The 24,925-nt window shown below is 37.9% G+C and overlaps 1 protein-coding gene across 1 annotated transcript in view; it reads right to left on the bottom strand.

Annotated features, from left to right (window-relative positions):
• Positions 1-24,925, bottom strand: part of Cntnap4 (contactin associated protein family member 4) — a 248,507-nt gene that overhangs the window by 16,695 nt on the left and 206,887 nt on the right. Inside the window, exons 16-21 of the mRNA XM_046434879.2 lie at positions 23,743-23,913; positions 22,806-23,024; positions 9,197-9,436; positions 7,337-7,561; positions 5,871-6,004; positions 4,986-5,073 (exon numbers count right to left, since the gene is read on the bottom strand). Coding sequence (XP_046290835.1) covers positions 4,986-5,073; positions 5,871-6,004; positions 7,337-7,561; positions 9,197-9,436; positions 22,806-23,024; positions 23,743-23,913 — 1,077 coding nt within the window. The remainder of the gene's footprint in view (positions 1-4,985; positions 5,074-5,870; positions 6,005-7,336; positions 7,562-9,196; positions 9,437-22,805; positions 23,025-23,742; positions 23,914-24,925) is intronic.

Here is a 24,925-nt window from a genome sequence, read left to right as displayed (position 1 = left end):
TGCAAACTAGTGCAACCCTCTAGAAAGCAGTATGGATATTCCTCAAAAAACTATGGATGGAACCACCATTTGACCCAGTTATCCCACTCCTCAGTATATAATCCAAAGGATTTTAAATCAGCATACTACAGTGATGCAAACACATCAATGTTTATAGCAGCTCAATTCACAACAGCCAAGCTATGCATCCAACCTAGGTGACCTTGACAGATGAATGGATAAAGAAAATGTGCTATATGTACATGATGGAATATTATTCAGCCATTAAAAGGAATGACTTTATGTTATTTGCTGGTAAATAGATGGACCTGGAGACTATCATGCTGAATGGAAAAAGCCAATACCCAAAACCAAAGGTCCAACATTTTCTCTGATATGTGGAAGCTAACCCACAATAACAGGTGTGTGTGTGGGGCGGGGGGGAGTGGAGAATAGAAGTTCAGTGGAGTAGATAAAAGAAATGAAAGAAATAGGGGAATGTGGAAAGGAAAGATAGTAGATTGAATCTGAGATAATTTTCCTATATAGATATCTGAAATACACCCCAGTAAATCTCAACATCATGGATATCCAAAAGAAATTAATTTAAAAAAGTAACTATGGGTAAATGGCAGAAAGATTAATAGAGAGAAGGGAGCAGGAGGTGTGGTGAAGAAAGGGGAAGAAGAGTTATTGGGGACTGAATTAGAACAAGATATATTCCATGCTTGTATAATTATGTGAAAGTAGATTCTACTGTCAAGTATAACTAAAAAGAACCAGTTAAAAAAAAAGAAACAGAAAATGTATCAAAGTACAACTCCCCACCCCCAAAAAGGTCAATTATATTCTGTTCCCTTAAAAGAAATATCTAAAAAAAAAATTTAAATAGAGGTACATCAGCCAGGCACGGTAGCACACATCTGTAATCCCAGCGGCTTAGGAGCTTGAGGCAAGAGGATCCTGAGTTCAAAGCCAGCCTCAGCAATGGCAAGGCACTAAGCTCAGCGAGACCCTGTCTTTAAATAAAATACAAAATAAGGCTGGGGATGTGGCTCAGTGGTTGAGTGCCCCTGAGGTCAATCCCCAGTACACCCCCTCAAAAAAAAAAAAAAACAGAGGTGTATTAATATATTATAATTTGGAAGGTGATTTTGGATTGTTTTATCTGAAGCAATATGGGGTCCGTTATACTCCATTAGACATGTAGGAACATGCTATACAATGATTACGAATGCCCACTACCACAAGCTCCATAAGGGCAGGGGCAATGTTTGCCTTATTTATTCTCTGAACACATGGCAGGTGATTACAAATAATGTGTTGAATCAACAGATGAATCTATGAGCCAAATGGGCTTAACAAAGTGAAAACCACACTTGATAAGCCACAGAAGCATGCCTCACAGACCTCCAAGTGGAGGATCTCAGCTGCCAGACTCTAGAACTTGCCTGGAGTTTGGGCCATGGCCATATGCTCCATGGGCTGTTCCCAGCAGTGGCTGACCACAGCAGGCATGCCAATGGCTTGTTCCTGGGAAACATGGGACTCCTCTGACTTTGACTCAAGGACTCCCCAAAACTTTGCTAAATCTTTCTTAGACTGCAACATTGGGCTAGCCCTCTGATATCACAAGCCCTCCCTGTCTCCTTTACATGTAGAGAAAGCTAGATGGCTCAGCTAGCCTTAATCAATCCCACCACCCCATTTTCTCTTACCTAAGTGTCCCCTTAATAAAATTGTCCCATGTTTCATCGTGTCTTGGCAGTTGTTTCTCAGAGAACCTAATAGGTAACTTCCAAACAGGGCAATGTTCTTTGAAAACTTAATAGCTTCACCTTTTAACCATCCTGTTGATTTATTTTATCATAAATTAATATATTATACCAAAATATAATACTATAACCTATAATACTTATAATAAATTCATATACCATGCAAAATTTGACCGTAAGTTATTAGTCTCCTTTGAATTACAAATGATTAGTCTTCCTCATGATTCACACCTTAGGCACATATTAAATAAATTATCACTTATACTTTTGGGAGAATGAATTGATTCAGACTATAAATTTCATTGCCCAATTTGGATTTGAATCTTATTTTCAAACATGAGTGATATGCATTTGAATAATACGCAACTTGAATAAAAACGTTAACATCTTTGATTCCATACCAACCTTCCATATTCACTGGCAAAAAGGGAAACATATTAAATGTCATTCTACCATTTAGCTAACACAGTCCTCCTCACAGGATGCAGATCAGTTTTATAATTATTTTATAATATATTTAACAAATTTCTACTCACACACACACAAAAATTTATCAGTAACTCTGGCGTTAAATTTGAAGATTAAAGACATGATTTGTCAACATGACCCATGATGCTTAGAACTAACTATCTTATAGATTTTGGTACATGCCTCATTTCAGAACCTGCTAGACTGAAGAGCTCTTGAGATCAGGAGCTGTTTTATTTAGATGATGTTTTTTCATTACTTTCTGCCACAGTTCATGGTATATTTTGCACATAAAACCTTCTTGATTAATGTGCCTTCTTGATATTGTGAATGTAATATAAGCTCATCCTTCCCCTCACTGAGGGCATGGATTCTGGTAATGTGGAGTGTGGGGGATGGGGACTCCTATACACTACCAGCTGCACATGCTTTAAATTCTATGAGTAACAAGAGTTACAGGCCCACAGGCTGAATGGAGAAGAGAGTCCTGAGCAGAGCCTTCTGTGGGCCTGATGCAAAGAAGTTTTCAGGCAGTGTCTGAAGCAGAGGATGGCCCCCTCTAAACCTGAGACCCTCTAGGGCTCTCATTCCTTCCCAGCCAGCCCCCCCGCCCCCAGGGCAGAGAGCCTTAGGGAAAAAGATGCCCTTCACCGTTAAGGCTTTTGGGGTTTGTTGATGCTGCTTGTTTGTCTGCTCGGATTTTTTTGTTCCAATACAACTTTATTTTTATTGACATGTAATCATTGTATATATTTATGGCATCCGGTGTGATATGTCAATGCACATGTATTGATGAGACCAGGATAATTAGTATTTTCACCCTTTTTGTCCTTTTTCCACATTTGGAGACTTTGAGTTCTTCTCTTGTAGTTCATGAAATGTACAATGGGTTATCATGAACTATGGTCCCCCCACCCCCGCCCCGTGCAACACTTGAACCGACTCCTCTATGAGCTGTGCTCTGGAAGCCTCAGCCACCTCCCTCTTCCTGAGACTCCCCCATCGCCACTCAACCTCTGGTAGTCAATGTTCTACATTCAGGCTGCTCTTTTTAGCTTCCACGTGGAAGAGAGAACATGCAGCATCTGTCACTTAACCTAATGAACTCCGGTTCTATCCATTTTGCTGCAAATGACAGGATTTCATTCTTCTTAAAATTTCCTTTGGCCTCCTATGCTATGCCATAGTTGTAAGTGGAATAAAACCCTCTATCATTAGGGGAAAATGATGTCTAGAAACATCTTACATATATATTCAAACTTAAATAGTCAATTTATAGAGGCCAGTGTCCCTACCTCTACAGTGGCCTGAAATAGATATAAATACTTCCCAATGCCAGATATGAAATAAGTAAATATTTTCCCTTCTGTTTTTAACTGAGGGCCTAGCCATTGCTTTTGTATGTTTGAAACTTGGTCTAAAACTAATATGCATGTGCTCAGACTGAAAGTGTATATTGTCTTATTCACTAATTAGACATCAGGGGCCAGGATTTGAATCAATTTTAAAGCTACAAAATATTACCATTTCATGCCAAATGTGTTATTGACTATGCATGCATCCATAGAGCAAATGATATAAATGTCAATCTTCAGTAGTAGAATTTATGTAATTAACACTGCGAGACACTTGGAATTTTTCAGTTACGCTTCCAAATAACTAAGTAGTTCTATACACATATCTTTTATGTCCACTGGAAAGGCAAATAATTCATGATATTTCCCCTGTTTGGAGGAAAAAAAGAGCACATAATCTGGGTACTCATCTTACTATTTGAAAGCCTATAAATATTTATAAACTTAGCTATTAACCTTCTCAAGGGCCAATATTTTGATCATTCACCCATGGGTTTAATCAAACATCCTCAAGACTCTGAGACTATGCACAGGGAACATAAGGAATGATTGATCAAGGTACAAATGACTGAAAAGGTCAAAAAATAAAAGATTTTATGTATTATCTTGGACAAAATGTTCCAGGTTAGTGTCAAATAACAGACTAGCAATGTAAACCCATTTAAAGATGCCTCCCCAACTATCAAATTATGTGAAATATCAATACTCTATAATTTATAGCTAAAAATAAAATCTTCTTTAAGGTTTACTTCCCTATTTTTAATTCAGTCCCTGTTGGAAGTATTAAAAATGCATACATATTTTAATGTTAAAACGGCAATAGTATGTTTCTACTGCAGAGAGGTTATCAGAAGTAATGATGGCAATAAGTAAGAATTATAAGTCACTCACTCACCTTGAGTTCAGGCTTGAGTGGCTGGCAACTACAAGGTTGCAACAAGGCAAACAAGAGCCAAGCACCACTTCAAGCATATTTGCTCATTGGAAGATGAGCAATTGCCTTCTCCTTACATTTCTTTTAAAACTTATCCTCATTTTATCATTAAATGAGGATTTGTACACTTGGCAGCTGATTGACATGGGCTTTGTTATTTCTACCTTCATTTGATATTTTTGAGGTGTGAGAATAAAATTGTGTTTTCTTCTGCTGGGCTAACACATGACAGAGACCAGGGTGACCTTCCTCTCAGAGGAGGATGTTTGTTCATCCCACAGGGAGCTCCTCCGCACCATTACATATGTCTGCATCTTGATCATCACTCAATTCATAATTAAAATGAGGGCAAAGTCTTGGACATGATGAAGTGTGTGTGTGTGTGTGGCACACATGCTTGAGTGGCTGTAAGGCAATTCTTCTGACCCAGGATCATGGATAATGATTCAGGGAAAGGTTACTTCTCTCACTTACCTGAGATCCTGCCCAGTACGAGAGATTTGATGGCACTGAATTCTGTGCCTGATGCCAGGTGAACTTGTCTCCTTGTATTCTCGTCAATCTACAAAATTGTCACGAGGTGCACATATCCACATGAATGTTGTTTTATAGAAAGAAGAACAGGAAGAAAAGAAAGAGAAAAGAAAATGATGAAAGAAGCAAGTCTAAGTTTGGCCCTAAAGGGTTAGAAAAAATATAGACTTAAAAAGACTTAAAAAGGTGGATATTTTTTTTCTATCTACACTCAGGTACCATTCATCCCACTTTCCATCCTGTTAGATAGCTTTAATTTTTTTCTCCACTGTATGAGGAATCCAAGATTGGTAAAGCCAACCAAAAGGGACAAGATATTTTTTTACCTCAAAGCTTGATATTTTTACTGGAGTCTTACAGTTAAGACACTTTCTTCTGTATAGAGGGTTGAAAAATCAGTGCTTTTCTTCAAAAGCTGTTAAAGTGAATAATTCCAGTTTCTCTGTTGGGACTTATATTTTTCTTAAAAATATATTCTGTTCCTACATTCATTTTCTGTTTAGAATTATTGTTGGCTTTATACCCATCCTATAAGTAGACATTTTCCTTGGAGTAGTGATGGACCTACACTAATGATAAACTAAGACATCTTTTCCCTACCAACCAGGGAAAAGCCAGTTAGGAAAATTGGACATTTTAAGTATCAGATATTAACAATACTTTGGGCAGAATTTTATTGCTTAAAAAACTGACCACATTCAATAGTCTATCTATGATCTGAAGAGGACTGTTGTTTATTCTATTCACAATCAAATTTTTACAACAGGTGCTCCATGCTGGGAACTCATAGAACAACTATGGCTTCTGATGGATATTCTTCATTACCTCTACAAAGACCATTCCTTCTTCTCTGTTAATCTTTACGTGGTGAAGTTGCCCATCAGCCATGCTTTTAAAATCAAAGTTAACAACATCAGGTTCTTGATATCTATTTAGCTTGTACCTTATCTGCAAACTTCCTAAAGCAGAAAAAAAGTTTTATTTTGAATAAGAATTGCACTTAAAAATCTATAAAAACTCATAATCCTTGTACTGCTGCTGTTTATTCATATCCAATGGGAAATTCACAATCATTCATTTGGGTGTACCCTCTAAATTTAATTCCTAAAAGTCAATTTCTAAGTAAAACCACAATATTTTCAAAATCAAGACCAAGCATATTGTTCATATACCTTCTCTTTCTTGCATCCCTTCTGCACTAGTCTCTAATTTAAACAAAGGAAAATAAGACTAAGTCTTTCTGAAATGTCAAACTATTATGGACTACTGCAATGATATTCTCCTTATATAATCATATTTAAAATATATATCTCAGACTACTCGAAGATAGTTGACTAATGGAATTATTACAAACAAATACACTTTTACTAAAGATGAGGAATAATTCCAACTGGTCATGGTCACAGACTTTGGAATGGAATTAGGGCGAAATGAATGATTTTAAGCCAAATTTGCCATTAGACTTAATATTAATGGCCTGCAGAGATTTCAAGTAATTTATTTCATAGTATGCCTTGCAATTTAAACAATAAGAATATCCTGATGTATATATAAGCTGTAAGCTAAAACCATACAGTGAGGGTAAATATACTTACTGAACAACAATATTTTTATTGAGGTGTTCAGTGCTCTTGGGCCATATTTGATTTTGTTGAAATAACATATTAACACATTTGTATATTTGTTTGTTTTCTCATCAAGAAAACATATTTCTAAAATTCTCATCTTTAATCCAGAGGTAAGGTAGAGAAAAATAGCAGTGAGTGGCTTTCTGTCACAAGGTTTCTATCACACACATATTTCCTAATCCACATATCATGACCCTGAATGGACACACAGTGTTCCCGTAGTTCATTGCCTATTATTAGAACTAACAGATCATCTTGTGGGCATTTTCTTCTGCATGACGCTGGTTCCTTAACAAGTCCCTTAATAGTTATTTACTTGATTAGAAGGAAATATTTGTCATATACAAGGAGATATTTTACTTGTAAATGAACTAACTGCAAAACTGATACTGAGAGTCTCAATATAATAAACACTTTATATGAATTGCATATGTAAAATTATCAAAATTATAAAGAGATAAAGGCATCTTAGTTATTTTAAATAATCTCTTTAGATTAAATTTGTAAAAAAGCAAATATTCTGAAAATGAGACATTAATATACAACATAGGTGCACTCTTTGTTCCCTGGTAGTAGTCTGAGAAGCAAGAACCCAAGAACGATTCATATTAGTGCCCTAAAATCCTAATTCAATTTTCTTTCTCTCATCTAAATAGCACTCACCATTTTTGGCGATGATAACAGAAAGGTATTCTTTGTAGAAGGAGCTCATGTAAAGCAGTAAGCTGGGTGCCCGTGTTGTTCGGAAGCTAAATTTGATCATTTCTCTGCTCAGCTTCATATCACCATGAAATGAAGCAGCGTGGGAGCTTGAGTTTTTACTTAAGGAATAATTTTCTTGAAAATTGTAAATCACAGATGAGCCAGATCCAAAATATGCAGAAATCTCTGGAAGGACATGCATATTTTATGTTAAAACATTTAAGTACAAGCATCTTGTTTTAGTTATGTTAATTGATATCCTAATATTTTTAAGAAATGAATTCCACAGGTAGAAGAAGCAGTATCCAACTAGAATAACATAGTCAACAAACAGGACTTTCATAATGGCTCTTAAAATGGCTGTATGTTAGGATGACACAAAATTAATTCATTAACGTAACTTTAGAACTGAAAGCTTAGTTAGTATCTCTTCTCTGAGTTCAGACAGAAGCCAGGCTGCCTGTGTTCAGCTCCTTGAATATCCACTTTCTTAATCTTAACTGTTTATTATTTTGTAGTTAGGACACATGCGTCTCAAATTTACACACACACACACACACACACACAAATACACATGCATGCCAATGAAGAGGGTAGTGGGAGGAAGAATCGGTTTTGAATATAGTGCTTTTTCCCAGCACTATAAAGGACTGTTTGTTGAATATGCACGTAGATGATGCTTAGTGGGTCATCTAATTCCTTTGGCATTTCAGGGCACCTTTTATATTCAACACAATGTGTCTGTGTGCATGTGTGTGTGTGGGGCAGGGGGGTGTGCACACATGCGCCCACGTGCTGAGAAACATGACTGACTTCACTTAGCAACATGAACTAGAAACTATATCTAGAAAATGAAGACCGGTTCCCAGGAAGAAGGGGCTTAACACTAAATGTAAAAAGTCTCCTAGAGGGACCAGCAGTGCGCCATTATTATCACAAGTCGATTTTTAAATTACAGCTTAGTCTTGATAAAAGCAGATGCCTTTAAAGGTGCACTTTTGCCAACTTTCACTAACTGATTCCAATGCTTTCTTTGCAAATCAGGAGTTGCTTTGATTTGGAGCCAATTTCTGTTAGCCTCCTTCAGGAAAATGTTCAGTAGCCCAGAGACACTTAAACAAAGTAATTGAATTTAAATTAATTAAGGTCAGTTTTCTATGACAAACTATGCAAGTAAAATAAATGTTTGTGAATTTAGAGAAGTCTGTCCAGAACACTTAAACTTAACCTTGTTCTTCTTCCATGACATGTATCAGTTAATAATAGAAGCTACAAAATATACTGTTATTTTATTTTTCCAGCAGATATTCATCATATCATACAACAAAATGTGTGAGTGTCTCTATTTTGTTGTACATCAATATTTAACAGAAAATATTTGTTTGGCCAAAGCAACCCAATAAAAATAAAAATAACGCTTTCTATATTCCCTTGCATTGCTGAACGTCTTGGTCAAAAATAACAATACAGCTTTTAATGATTTTAAAACAGAGAACTGCCCCCATGGGGCACGCTGTTGACAGGCATATTCTTTAACAGCATCAATATTAGATGGGAAAAAAAAAGCGCAAACTGAGCCGCTAACACTTGAAGACACCTAGAGGCGACTATTTGTGAATTTATCTGCAATAGACACTTGTTTTTCAAAAACCAAGTCAAATATCTAAGGAGTAAAATATGATTGGCATTCAATAGATACTCTGCAAAAGAAATTCAGAGTGGAAATAGTTCTGTTTTGAATGGCTACACTGCAAGGAACTAACAGACGCTTTATTCATAATGGATAAATTTCCGCGTTAGAGTGTCTAATGTCACACTTACCATGGGAACAGAAGGGCCCTGTGTAGGCGGAGGAAGAGCAGTCACAGAAGAACCCACTGGGCTTCTCCCTGCACTTCCCTCCATTGCGACATAACTTTCCGTAGCTGCCGCAATGTCCTCGACAGCCAGGCTGCACCCCAGGAGTCACCATGGCTCTCTCCTCCAGATCCAGGGCCATCCCATTCAACTGCAGAGACCGGATGCATCCCAGAAAGCCCCTCTGTCTGGTGGCTGTCCCCCCTGGAAGGGAAACACTGCAAATGCAAACATGTTCCCAGGTGTTTTATTCGAAATTTAAATACCAAACCAACCTGTGGCCTCACAGGAAAGAGTAAAATGGGGACTTGACATCAAATGACCAAAATTAGAGGAGCACTATATAACCCTGCAATCCCGCTCCTTAGCATTGACCCAGAAGAGTAAAGAGGCAGCATGCTTTAGTGATACATGCACACTGTGTTTATCACAGCGCAATTCACAGTTGACAAGTCACAGAACCAGACGGGGTATCCACCAACCAATGACTGGATACAGAAAATGTGGTACGTATGCACAATGGAGTTGTATTCAGCCATACAGAGGAAAGAAATTATGTCATTTGCAAGAAAATGCATGGATCTGGAGTGAAATAAGCCAGGCTCAGAAAGACAAGTATTGAGTATATTCTCTTGTATGTGGAAGCCAGAGGGGAAAGTCAATAAATAAAAGGGATGTCATAAAAGCAAAAGGAAGACTATCAGGGTAGAGAAAGACAGTCAGCAGAAAGGTAAAGGGAGATATTGGGGAATTAAATTAATGAAATTGTGTTATATGTAAGTAAGAATATGCCACAATGAAACCCCTTATTATTTATAATTATTAGGCAACAATAAAACATTAGAAGACCAATTATAATTTAGGAAACAATTTTCTTGACTAACTCTAGGCTTCAAAAGGGCACAGCATAAATTCCATACTTGTTTTCTAAAAAAAGATTAAGCTTATCTTGAAGAAGTTTTTGGTTATTTTTCTTTTAGTTTCATTATTTCAGGGAACCACATCAACCTTATTTTCATTCAAAGTAATAACCATATGTATTATTATTACTACGTAGTTTTTTGCTTTTACAATTTTAAATAAGCATCTGTCCATGGGTAACTGTCTCTTGAAACCTGATCCTGGCTCTGTTAGTTTTAACTCCACGAGAATTATTAGAGAATCCTTGAGCTTTCCCAATGTGACTCTGCATCGATATAATCATTATCCATTTATTAAAAAGACAGTAATTGAGTATCACAGTAGTTACTTTTTCTGGGATATTTCCCAGTGATTTTTTTTTCCTAAAGGTTGGTCTGACCTTCATTGTTTTATGCTTGGGAAGGTTCTCAAAGGGAACTGATGAAGAAACTGTGGCATCTACTGAATACATAACTTGCATTTATCAAGTCAACCTTAAAGAGGTCTGGGATGTTTGCTTGAAATCACACCTAATTATCCTAAGGCAGTTCTCAAACTTTAAGGAATGTGAGTAGCACATGGCGGGCTTCTTAAAAATATAGCCACGGAGGGCTGATTCTGTGGTTCAAAGACAGGATTGAGAATGTCCAAGTCAACAAGCTTCGTGGGTGATTTGTATTCAGATGGTCACTCGTCCATCATTTTGTAAGCTCCATCCTGAGAGGAATGTAAGACCTAGGTAGACTCACACAGAAATTTGTATCCAGGAACACACTAAGTTAATATTCAGAACTGGAAGCAAAAAAAAAAAAAAAAAAGAATAACATATAGCATAGCATAACAATAAATAAACAATCTGACAATTCTACTGAGGGGTGATTAGATGGTCATGGAACTTTCTAAAATGGAACTCCATGTTTGAACAGACAGCGGGCCACCCCTGGGATCTTGTCCTACTCTGTACAGATTCTCTGTACAGATTCTCTTTTCCTGGATCATATTTACTTCCTCTTCAAATTCTCTTACCTAAATCTAGCCTGAATCGCTTCGGCTTTCATCCAGGGATAAAAAACTTTGCTCAGATCCCCCCAAAACTTGCCATAAAAACCCTAAATAAATAGGTCTTTATCATCATCGAGTACGCTTTACATTTCACGAATTAATTTTGTATCCATGTCCCTTTATTAGACTGTACATTTGACAAGAGTACTTCGGTCACTGCTGGTCCTTCACAGCTGTGCAGTAACTAATGACCCCATTCATCCAACCCTTGGCTCACACGGAATGAGTAGGGGATGGGGTTATTGCGCCCGGGGTTCAGGAGGGAGGCACCTTCTGCCCTGCAGGGATGCTTGGGGTCTTTCGCCCTGAGAAGGAGAACCAAACTCAATAAACATTTCTGAATAAATGAATAATACATTTATAGATAAAGGAATATCCTTTTCAAAAAATGAATTCTGAGAATTTTGGACTTATAGGGCACTAACACTGTTTAGAGTTCAGATTCATCTCTATAATGGTCTCCATAAGATTGCCCAATTAAAATTTCTGTGTTCAAACTGCTTCAGTTTACTTGTGCCTCTTCAATGGATACAAAGGTCTTAAGGGTTCAGGTCATATTTTCTATTTATAAATTCACAGGTTGTGTGATTTGAGGTCAAACATATTCCAATTTTATGTGGGCATGGCAAGGAAGGAGTCAATTTTATCTCAAAGTTTTAGAAGAGCTGGCAATCTTCTTGCTTAATCCCTTCTACATTTAGTTCATCTCCTGCCATTCCTGAAGTCCCTCTTCAGCCCTTATTCTTAGAACTCCTCTCTGTCTTTCCACATCTAGGTGCAACTCTTCTCGACTTCACACCTCTCTAGACTCCCGCTCACTATGCACCTAGGGCTCCAAGTCTTCAGCCAACGTTCTTTTGGCATCTTTCCTGGGGAAGGCAGCCTGCCTTGGCTTAATCTTTGACACAGAAACCTTAGGGAGAGGATCACATGCTGTGAAACTGAGATGAGAGGTGTATCTCTTGTATATTTCATTTACTTCAGGTCATACTACATTAGGTCATGGCATATAGCCTCTAGAATACAGTCACCTTAAATGGCTTTGTTATGTGTCTGCTGCTTTGAAACATCCACATAGCTCTAATTCAGGTATTTATCTTACTATGCCAGTAGCATAACAATAACTAAATTCCTTGGGATCAAACAACTAAACACAGTTCTTAGCTATTCCAGTTTTTTTTTTTTCTTGTTTGTTTTGAATGACGAGGAACTAGAGGCATAGAGAAGCTCTGGAATTGACCTACAGGGGCAACTGAGGAAATATTTAGAATAAACACATTTAGTTAGAAGCAGAGGTTGATCAAAATCCACAAGTAACCTTCATTTCAAGGCAGCCCCCTTTCTTTCCACTCCAAAATATGGTTCAAAGGGAAACTCTTCTTTTCCTTCTAAAGCTCAGATCATTTTTTGATTTGAATGGCATTTAACTTTTCCAAGCTTCATACAGCAGCTCTTTACCTTGCACGGTGTCTGACACTGGTCTAGAAGGGCTCCTAGTCTGATAATAAATTTAGACAGAGTGACAAATGAGGACCACATGGTGTTAATGGTAAAATAGACACGAGATTGCCAAAGGATGGAGTTATAAACAGAAAAAAAAATGTGTATGTGTGTGTGTGTGTGTGTTTAAGTATGCCTCTGTACAAAATATAAGCTCCAGTGGTATTTGTAACAATGAGAAGAAAATCAACATTGAGCTTTGTAAACAGAATGTCTTTATTCTGTATTTTCAAAGAGGTAATGTTTATATGGATTTCCAGTTTTCCCAGCACCATTTGTTGAAGATGCTATCCTCCCTCCGTTACATGCTTTTAGCTCCTTTATCAAATATAAGATAGTTGTAGCTTTGTGGATTAGTCTCTGTGTCCTCTATTCTGTACCATTGGTCCACCCTCCTGTTTTGGTACCAGTACCATGCTGTTTTTGTTACTATTGCTCTGTAATATAGTTTTAAGTCTGGTATCGCTATACCGCCTGATTCGCACTTCCTGCTTAGAATTGCTTTTGCTATTCTGGGTCTTATCCATATGCAACAAAATGAAACTGAATCCCTTCCTCTCGCCATGCACAAAAGTTAACTCAAAGTGGATCAAGGAGCTAGATATCAAATCAGAGACTCTGCGTCTGATAGAAGAAAAAGTTGGCTCCAATCTACATATTGTAGGGTCGGGCTCCAAATTCCTTAATAGGACACCCATAGCACAAAAGTTGATAACAAAAATCAACAAATGGGACTTACTTAAACTGAAAAGTTTTCTCTCAGCAAGAGAAACAATAAAAGAGGTAAATAGGGAGCCTACATCATGGGAACAAATTTTTACTCCTCACACTTCAGATAGAGCCCTAATATCCAGAGTATACAAAGAACTCAAAAAATTAAACAATAAGAAAACAAATAACCCAATCAACAAATGGGCCAAAGACCTGAACAGACACTTCTCAGAGGAGGACATACAATCAATCAACAAGTACATGAAAAAATGCTCACCATCGCTAGCAGTCAGAGAAATGCAAATCAAAACCATCCTAAGATACCATCTCACTCCAGTAAGATTGGCAGCCATTATGAAGTCAAACAACAACAAGTGCTGGAGAGGATGTGGGGAAAAGGGTACTCTTGTACATTGCTGGTGGGATTGCAAACTGGTGTGGCCAATCTGGAAAGCAGTATGGAGATTCCTGGGAAAGCTGGGAATGGAACCACCATTTGACCCAGCTATTGCCCTTCTTGGACTTTTCCCTGAAGACCTTAAAAGAGCGTACTACAGGGATACTGCTACATCGATGTTCATAGCAGCACAATTCACAATTGCTAGACTGTGGAACCAACCCAGATGCCCTTCAATAGATGAGTGGATTAAAAAAATGTGGCATTTATACACCATGGAGTATTACGCAGCACTAAAAAATGACAAAATCATAGAATTTGCAGGGAAATGGATGGCACTAGAGCAGATTATGCTTAGTGAAGCTAGCCAATCCCTAAAAAACAAATACCAAATGTCTTCTTTGATATAATGAGAGCAACTAAGAACAGAGCAGGGAGGAAGAGCAGGAAGAAAAGATTAACATTAAACAGATACATGAGGTGGGATGGAAAGGGAGAGAAAAGGGAAATTGCATGGTAATGGAGGGAGACCCTCATTGTTATACAAAATTACATATAAGAGGTTGTGAGGGGAATGGGAAAATAAACAAGGAGAGATATGAATTACAGTGGATGGGGTAGAGAGAGAAGATGGGAGGGGAGGGAGGGGGGATGGTAGAGGATAGGAAAGGTAGCAGAATACAACAGTTACTAATAGGGCATTATGTAAAAATGTGGATGTGTAACCGATGTGATTCTGCAATCTGTATTTGGGGTAAAATTGGGAGTTCATAACCAACTTGAATCTAATGTATGAAATATGATATGTCAAGAGCTTTATAATGTTTTGAACAACCAATAAAAAAAATTAAAAAAAAAGAGGTAATGTTTACCTAGTGAAATAGTTTTAAATGACATCTTTAAGTGATGGGAAAATGTAAAGTCTAATTAGACATAAATAGTCATGACACACATGTACTGAGGATTTTTACTATACCATTAGGTTTCAGGTAAATAACTTTTTTATTATTATTATTTCCAGATGTAACTGCTCTGGAAAACATGGCTAATGTAAATGGGACTGGGCTTGAAAGCTTAATTAAAGATTGCTGTGCCTTTTCAGGGTTAGAGTATGTCCAATTAAAATGAGCTACAGTTTGATTAATTGATTCTGGATGTTTCTGCTGAGCTATTATGTTCAGAACTATCTTCCAATTAATTTCCTATCAATTTACTTGCCATGCCATATCAGACGTAATGAATTCTGGAACTTCACAGAAACTGAGTATCTTGTGAGGCTGCTTTCTGCATGGTTGAGCACAACAGGCTCTGTCCACCCACGCAGCAGTCTTGAAGTCTTGCACCTAAATAACTGGGGTAGGCGCCAGGTAGAAACTAGGCTAGCCTTTGCCTGTTGCACCAATCCTTCCACCACGTTCCTCCTCGGGAAGTTAGTCTAAGTGACGGGTGTTACTGGCACTGAGCAGGAGGTGGCTCTTTCCTATTTCCTTGTTGTTTATGGCAGGAAGACCTTTGAGATAAACTTTGATTTTTTTTAAAAGCAAATTATGCATGTGCTGTGCTCCAATATTATCAAGGATTAATTAGGAAAAACTGCATAATTGGCCTAGGAGCCTTGGAGAAAGAACAAAATCAAGATCTTCATACTGCCCTTTAAAATTCAAGGTTAAGGGACATCACCTTGCAAAGTCTGGAGGCTCTCCCTGACCTGTCACTGTGGCAGAGGAAGACAAGTAAGACCCCAACCACAACCCAGCATAGGGCAAGCCAGTGACCTGCGTGAGGGTCGGGCACAGGAGCAAATCAGGAGACCAAAGGGAAAACATTGCACAGTAGATCTTGCATTCTGTCCCTCCTCAGCCATCCTGTGGGAAGATGGCCTTGCAGAAATGGTGATAATGAGTTAGCCAAGAAGGGTATGAGATGACAAGTCTTTTCCCACGTGTGTTCTTCATTAAGCAAAGTCCTAGGAGGGCAGGGAGGAGGGAGACTGTTTTCAAAGAACTATTATAGTTGAGGAAGCAGCTGGTGAGCAACACTGACAGGCCATGGGGCTCAGGCACCTTTCCCTGAGCCAAACTCAATGGTGAACACCTGTCCTGGGGCTGGTAACCTGGGCTTCTCCCCTATGGAGGCCGCCGCAGCTCTCTGATTTGACCATGCAAGGGCCAATTTATGGAATTGAACTGTGGACGGTATTAGTCACATTCTCCAGTCCCAGGAGAGCCCATCTGAATTCTGCCTCCAGTCAACAGTCACGGAGGTTTACCCACTGGACCCAACAAAGTGCACCAAGGGCTTCGTAGGCTAATCATGAAAAAGACACCTCGAGGAAGGCAGGAGAACATAATTAAAACAAATGATATGATTACATTAAAGAGAAATATGACCTTTATTGTACTGAATTGGTAATAAGGGAGCACATCTACCACAAAAGAAAATTAGACTGAAATAAAAATTATTCAAACATAAGGCTATTTGATATTCCCTTCCCATGACTATGTTTTAGCATATCAAAAACTGAAAGTTAAAAAAAGGAAAATGCAGAATATATTAAAATTAAGAACTTCTGTTCATCAAAAGACACCACTAGCAATATAAAAACCTACTCAATTCACAGAGAGGGAGAGATATTTGTCATAAACTTGTATGACATAGGCCCAAAAGACCTAAAGATTCTTATACATTCATTTATTTTTTTTAAAGAAGACAACCTTGTAGAAAATGGACAATAAATTTGAATAGTCACTTCATAAAAGGATATCCAAATGGTCATAGAGATCTGGCTGTATCCCCTGCTCAGCATATGAAAATACTATGACCCAGTAATTCTTCTCCCAAATATAAACCCAATATAAAACAACCATATGCTCACCCCCCAAAAAAAGGAAATAAAGAAAATAGTACAAAGACCTATTTGTAATATCCAATCTTTGAAACTACTCAAATGCCTATTGACAGTAAACAAATCTATCTTTTTTAGGGCACTGTAGGTTTTCCAAAATGTCGTAGGGGATACCAATGGGCTCAGGGCTTCCATACACTTAAAGAGTTCAGTATCGACCTCTGCATGTGCCATCCAGAGACTGTTCACTCTATATATTCAATAAATATTTGTTGATTTGAATCCAGCTCAAGTGCAATGCAAATGACTTCTGATTATGTCAGTGGTCCTACCTTCCCAGGTTCTAGTCACAACATATTGAACTGGAGTTTGACTCCTGTAAAAACTTGTCAGCGAAGGAATTCAGACAGGAAACAAAAATCGCAGAGCTGGTTGAATGAAAATCAATTCAAGGCTAATTTAAGAAGCTGCTAGGAAAAAATGCTGAGTTGACAAACCAAAATAGAAAATGACCACTGTCACACTTCAGCTTACAAAATGATTGATTCTTTTCTCTCCATCATTTCCGTGGTTGCTGAATGTTTGTGAGCCCAGGATAACAGCAATGACCCTGGACACTGTGTTTTCAGTGTTATCAAGGTCAAGGGCAGAGATTGAATACACCAAGCAGCATCCGGTCACTAAAAATTGGTTTTTCCAAGTAATAGGTGGCCTCTCTGAGTAAGACTTTGAAGATATGACATAAATACACACACACACACACACACACAGCAAAGCGAAAGAATATGAAAATAATGGTAAGGATACAGCACTACAGTTAAGAATGAGAATGGATGGAGATGGGCTGTAAGCAGGTGAATATCTATCTTATTATGCAAAGCAATGTGATATGATGGTTGGGATTACTTAAGGGAGAGGAGATGTCCACCACCTAGAGACTCCTGTTTCTGACCACCATCTCACATTGATGTCCACTTTTCTACTTATTCATACAAGGGTTTTTGTTCATTGCTATTCCTCCTTCGTTGCACATGGCATCCTATAGTTTTAGATCAGTCGAAGAGAATTTTTCTAGTATTTGGGACCAACGGGATTGTTCAAAGCCTCCTGTCCCCTAGGTCTTGGATGTGGACTAACACGAGTTGTATCTCAGCAATGCCATTCATCATTTCCTTATTCCTATTTCAATTGTTATATATAATTGCTGCCCAGCTGCCACCCATTTTCTAAAAGTATTTTCTATTACTTTTACTGGTTTTCTTCAGTAATTAAAGCATTCATCTCGACTCAGAATCTTGCTGTGCAATAGGAGCCACTCTACGACTGGTCCTTGGGGACAGGGAGAAAGCAATAAGCAGGGGATACGTACTGGGCTCCTTCCTATTGCCCCATTGCAGGAACTACTCCTGAGAGATCACCAAAACATTCATGTCAAAAAAATTAGATGCTGATAAATATCATCAACATAGACCTGGTCAGTGTGATGAAGAATATTATTGAAATCTAAATTTACATATTCAAATATCTACAACTTATTATTTATAGGTACCAGGGTTCCAAATAAGTATGGCAAACGTATTTGCTATTGAAATTTCTAATGTTTCATATTTGGATTATAAAACAACTTTGTTCTTTAAAACATCCTGCAATAATTTGCTGCTAAATTTGTTGACAAACAAAAAGGTAAAGTTTTGGTAAAAGCTAATAAATACTTGGAAAGTAATCCAATCTATCTTAGACCAACTTAACCTTTCTGTTTTGTTCTACATTTACAAAGATTGTGCTTCCACATGATTCAGACCATTTTTGTTATTATTATAATCAGTCTCTAGATTTAAAATATTTCTATGAAAGTCTTACTGAAAACTATAGATGCACTTTTCACAATCATGTTTACCTCACTCGTTTGCCCCAAACCCAAATATAAATGATAGTTGTTATGCACACTTGAAAATACTGATGGGTCATAATTATTGTTAAGATGGACGAATGAACCACAAATTAAACTCTTGAACTTGTAAGTAAGGGGAATTAAATTACCCTTTAAAATTTCAACCATAAAATCAATTACATTGTATAAAAGCAGAGATTCCCAGTCACCCATGGAATCACCAGCTCTGAGAGCAGAATAAAACTTAACTCTCACATATTTATTGGTAGGTGAAGAACTGGCTTCCAAGAAAAGAGTCCTGCTGCACATGACAGGTACTGGCACAGAATCTCTGAACAGAGAAGTCTGATTTCATGGTGAGAGTGTGGTCATGGGGCAGGTGGATTTCAGTGGTGGAGAGGAAGGAAGCAAGGTGTTCTCACTGGGCTCTGAAGACAGACCAGACTTTTCTGCAGCTAGGCAAGAATATGGCTTACAGAATGTAATTTGGATTGTGAGAAGAGGGAGCAGCTTTAATCACTGCTACAAATTAAGATAAAGGGGAAAAAAATTAGGAGAAGTTAACTTCAGGTGGAATTAAAACCTAGAAAATGATGTAAGAAATCCAGAGACCTATGAAGGAGCATCTTGCCCCAAGGATATTATCATGGCTCAAATACTAAAACACTAATGGCAACAATCAAATGCCAGCATATGTGTGTCTCCACGTTAAATATGGTCCAACTCCAATTCAGTATCTCTGCTTTAGCCCACGCCTCCATTGTCTCTCATGTGGACTATGATAATAGCCTGCCTTCCCCTTATTCTCACCATCCATGCCTCTCATCGCAGGAGGAGAGAACTTGGGAAGTGCAAATTAGGTCACACTACTTCCTTGATTGCTTGGGGTAAAACCCCCCATTCCTCATCATGGAGACCTGAGTCCAGTACATAGCTTGACCACCTTCCCCTCAGGTCCTCTCATACTCATTTCCTCTGGTGACAAGGTTTTCTCCCTGTTCCTTGAATACTGAAACTCATCCCTACCCCTTTGAGCATGATCCACCTGGAATTCTCTTCCAGAGTTCACAGGGTTCTGTTTCCTGTGGCCTCTGCTCAAATATTAAGGTCCACAGAGACAGCACTGTCCTGACCACTCTTCTTGAAATAGAGGATCCCAACCCTAACTACTGCTTGACTCTTAACTTGCCTTTTACTTTATAATTCTTTTTGCTATTCAAAAATGCATTTATACATATATGTATTGATGCATGTGTTTCTGTCAGCTTTTTTTGCTGCTGCAACTAAAAGACCTAACAAGAACAACTTGTGGGCTCACAGTTTCAGAGGTCTCAGTCCACAGATGGCTGGCTCCATTCCTCAGGGCCCGAGGTGAGGCAGAATATCATGGTGGAAGACTGTGGTGGAGGAAAGTGTCTCAGGACATGGCACCAGGAAACAGAGAGAGAGAGAGACAAGTGCCCCTCACCATGGAAAAAATAAAATATAAACCCCAAGGGCCCAGTACCATAGACCCACCTCCTCCAGCCAGTCCCCACTTGCCCAAAGTGACCCAGTTAATCCCTATCAGGATGTTAATGCACTGACAGTTAAGGCTGTCAAACCCAATCATTTCATCTTTAAATTTTCTTGTATTATCTCAACATGAGCTCTTGGGGGATATCCCATATCTAGACCATTACAGCATGTACACATATGTATATAAATATCTATATTCAGTGTTTTGTTTCATTTCCTGTAATTGGTTGTCTCTTGTTCCCTCCAGTTAAATATATACTCTTCTTGGAAAACAGAATGTTTTGGTCACAGGAAGTGCTTCATAAAATTAGCTCTAATTACTACTGATTTTTTACTAGTCTGTCACCCACTGTGGTCTAATTCAGTGTAACCTTTGTAATTATAATTTGTTTTTCATAGAATCTACCTGCAGGGGGAAAAAAAAGAATCTTTAGCTATAAACTTGGAAACAACTCTGATCTGTTTGATAGTAATGTTGTAAATTGCTAAATTAATGCTTTATCTTATAAGCATGGTTTTATTAACTGGACTGGGGCCCTTTCCTGAGAGAATGGTCGACACTGTGGTAAGGGGTAGTAGTAAAGATAAAAGTAAGTCCCTCTGGTGGTCTCTTGACAGTCATGAGCTGCTCCTGACTCCTTTTATGAATCTTTCTCTCAGTGTCACTACACGACATCAAGTCAGTGTACTCAGTCACCTCTAAGTAGCAAGGAAGAAATTGTATAAACAGATCTTTATTAACAGCACATGTAACTTTTCCAGAGATCTTTTATTCCTGCCTTCTCTTTTTATTTTTACTGACTTTGACTTAAACATAATCAAGATTTCCATCTTTAAAACTTTCAAGTGACACTCTCACTCTTAAATCTGAACACATATGGAGATGTCAAAGGCCTGACTAATTGCCTCAATAAAGATGAAATCTCTTCGATCCTTATTCAAATTATAGCCCATGATTGATGGCAAAGGACTCTAGCCTGTTCCAAAGCAGTTTTCTGATGTCATACTAGTCCTTCATTACAGCCACCTGAAATCAAATTAGGGCCAGGATTCCTATCAGACACAATATATAGAGACGCCACCACTATGAAGTTGAAATTCATACCAAGGAGGAAAGGTCATCCACAGGCAAACGGCAGCATATTTCACTGAAAAATTCGAGGACAATTTCAGCCCTCTCAATTTCCAAGAATAGTAAGGCTATTTCCAAGCTACTGACAGATTTTAAATTGCCATATCTTTTGTTGTGGCGCTCTCTCTCTCTCTCTCTCTTTCTGTGTCTCTCTCTCTCTCTCTTTTGAATTTAAGAAATATTTATGTCAATTTCATGACTGGCTTTCAAACGTGGTATTAGAAGTTTCACTTCCCTTCTCAAGTATTCATTAGTATTTCCCATGCTCTCGAATAAGTCAGTCAAGTGGCCACAAGATCATAATTACGTTGTCTAAATTACTCACAGAAGTTTTCATTAAATGTATTTTGAGTGAAAGAATAAATAATAGAAATAATGAGTACATAACAAATTCATTGGAACTCCTAAATATATTTTGGTCAAACATATCACAAGCTTCACCCGTTGCATGAGAGAGGGCTAATAAGTCCAGAGTGTTAGGCAACAGGAAGAATAATTGGGGGGGGGGCTCTATGAATTCCTTTCTAGATACAACCCTTGAAAATGTTTGCAATACAATTTCAGACAATCCATCATTTATCCTGTTTTCTAGTGACACTACATCTTTATTTACATTATACAAGCAACGATCAAATGGCTTGAACTTCGTGGTCCATAAGTTCTGCAATTAGCCAAGATGTAAAGAAGAATGAACACATCCCAAAGAATTCCACTATCAAGGCTGTAATGCGAAGCCAACAGATTCAGAAAATAGAGGAACAACATCTGGATATCAATATGATGTAGGTGATCGGGAGACAGCACAAAAATGGGCTGAGGGAAAGTAGCAGAGGATCAGGTGAAACTGGTAAAGCCATGGATTCTATACTCCACTCCCCCCCCCCTTCTTGCTACTGGCCTGTTTTTGATGCAACATATGTTAGGATGGGGGTTGGGGCTGGTTTGTACTGGCCAGAATTACAAGGAGTGTTCCTCAGTCCCAGGAACAGAGATAAACATTTTCTATATCATCATCAAAAGCACTAATGAAATAAACAAACTTGAACAAATCATATACTCTGTAATATTAAGAATACAGATTTGCAGGTTTAGGAATTAGTCACATACAAATTTAAATCTCATTTCCTAGGTGGATTTTTTTTTTTTGTGTGTGTGTGTGTGTGTGGTGCTAGGGGTTGAACCCAGGGCCTTGTGCATGCAAGGCAAGGACTCTACCAACTGAGCTACATCCTCAGCCCTCCTAGCTAAATTTTGAAGGCAAGCCAAGCCCCTGAAACTCAATTATGCCATCTGTAAAGTAGGGAGAGTACTTATTTCACAGGCTGGATACAAGGAAGAAATGAACCACCTAGCACAGACTGGCATAGGTGGCACATGGGTTTAGTTTGTTGTTATTTGTGGTGCTGGAGATTGGACCCAGGGTCTTGCACATGTTAGGCAAGTGCTCTACCACTGAGCTACTTGCACAGCCCCTTGAGCATGGGTTTTTAATAAGAGGTGATTTGTTTTTGCTGTTGGTTGCTATTATTATCATTTGTATTGTTAGTGTGATTTTATTTTGGCCCATCTCTGTACTAACATGAAACTAAATAACTAGGGGCTTAAAAGAGAACTTACCCACGAAGAGCTGACTGTTGAGCTGTAATAAGACATGCCCATCAGCTGGAGCAGCCTGAGTCTTTGGTGATAGCTGGTCCACCTGAATGGAGGCCTCTTTCATGTTCCTTTCAACTCTTACATGATGCCACTGGTTGTCGTTGAAGTGGGTGGGAGACTGCACTGAGATTTCAAGAGGCCCATTCCCCACATCAAATGAAAAGGTCACTGTTGTTGGAGCTGGAAATATTAGACATGAAGACTGTTCAAGTGAGCTCACGAGGCAGAGCTGAGTGTTCAACACACTTAGGAATAGCACCACCGCATAATCATCGCTGAATGTAAAGAAAATAGCTTGAATTTTATGGAAGAAACCAATAACATCAGTATAGAAAAGGGTCTTTGGATGTGGGATGAGATGATAAGATACATTTATACTTTTGGAAAAAACCACAAATTTTAAGGAATTCATTCTCTAAGTTAATTTTTCATATTGATTAAGGGTAAGCTACTTAGCCAGGGCATGAAAACTAAATTTTATGTAAAAATAATTGTTTTCACAATTTGAAATTTATATAATTTTACAGGCATGCAGCATGCATTTGATGTTAAGAGAGTAAGAGCAACCTATGAGCACATCGAATGCACGTAAGTGGTTGGTCTAATTAAGTCATTTTATATTTAACTGAAATTTTTGGTTTTTAAATTTTAATAATTTGAATTTAAGGTCTTCTTCAATTGTTTCTAGAAAATACCACTAATTTTCCCATATTTCACAAGTTAAATATCAAACTAATTTTTGTGTGAAAATGATGTTAATATCAGAGAATTTTTACAAAGGGACATAAGAAGAAAAGATTCAGCCTATAATGTAGAAACATGAGTTCTTTAAAAATTAGTTAAAGGATTTATTACTAAAAACTAGATTCCCATAGACTTCTCTGCAAAGGAGACTTACAGCGTAGCTCTATTCGTATGAAATCAGTAATTCCCAGGTTCTCTAAAAACACCCCCGATAGAGCTGTTGTCTTAAAAAAAAAAGACACATCAGCACTAAGTTCTCCATGGAAAGTAGGGAAATGAAGGTATGAGGCCTCAGTATTGAAGGAAGCAGAATTCCAAAATGACCCTGTTTAAAAAAAAAAAAAAAGAAGAAGAAAAAATCAAAAGTAAGAAAAATTCAATACACACATGAATGATATATAGTATTTTTTATATCAAGCATTCCCACTATTTAAAGCACTGCTCAGTTGTATAAACTGCTTTTGTTTTTTCTATTAATTGACACAAGACATGAACTTAAAGACTGAAGATTTTACAGGGAAATTCTGGATTCCTCCCAACAGGAAGGGAATGATCCGTACTGAAATGGCTTAAAGAGAAGAAAACATCCCAGCCTCAGTACTTTTCCCTGCCAAAGGTATATTTTAAGGCTCCACCAAACATTGATGAATACCTTAATTTTTTATTACTTGAAAATGTTAATTTTTATTCAATGTTAATTGTTACTCAAAGCCACTTACCTGCTTTGAATAACAAAATTCCTAAAGAAGCTCATACTGGTTCTTGTTCCAACACACACAACTTCACAGAGCTACCTTCTCAACCATTTCCATTCATGGGCCTTGTGATTTCCTAAACTGAGACTGGCATTCAGAATAGTATCATTCAAATAAAGACCAAGGCAAACACTCTGTGCTGTGCAGATATTCTCATAAAAATATTCTTTTCATTCAAAATCATTTTTTATTTTGCTTTTAAGAGGGACGTAGATGACCACCAGTAGAGGAAAAGCATTCTCAACAAATTTACAGAGGCTTACAATCAGAAAATGCTTAAGAGTTTTGAGATATAAATGAACAATATATGTAAGCTCTGAAGTAAATTATAATTACTCAATACACTTTCTCATGCCTGGTTTTTCTTTATAACTGTAATTTTTTCTTTTGAAAAAAAATATTGCAGGTGTTATACAGCAGAAAATATGGAAAATACAGAATAAATGCAATGCAGTCCAGCTGGATACACACAGTGGAGGAGAGGGATTATCAAAGAATGAACTGTGCATTGCAGCTGCCCCCAGCAAGTTTTCTGCACATCAACCAGGAATTGACATCTTTAGTTTGAGGCAACTGTCTCCA

This window comes from Marmota monax, unplaced genomic scaffold (assembly GCF_021218885.2).
Source record: "Marmota monax isolate L192 unplaced genomic scaffold, Marmota_monax_Labrador192_F-V1.1 WCK01_AAM20220418_F8-fsc00024, whole genome shotgun sequence".
Taxonomy (NCBI): domain Eukaryota; kingdom Metazoa; phylum Chordata; class Mammalia; order Rodentia; family Sciuridae; genus Marmota; species Marmota monax.
The sequence above is the reverse complement of the archived record's forward strand: the minus strand, read 5'-3'. Positions and strand labels throughout refer to the sequence as shown.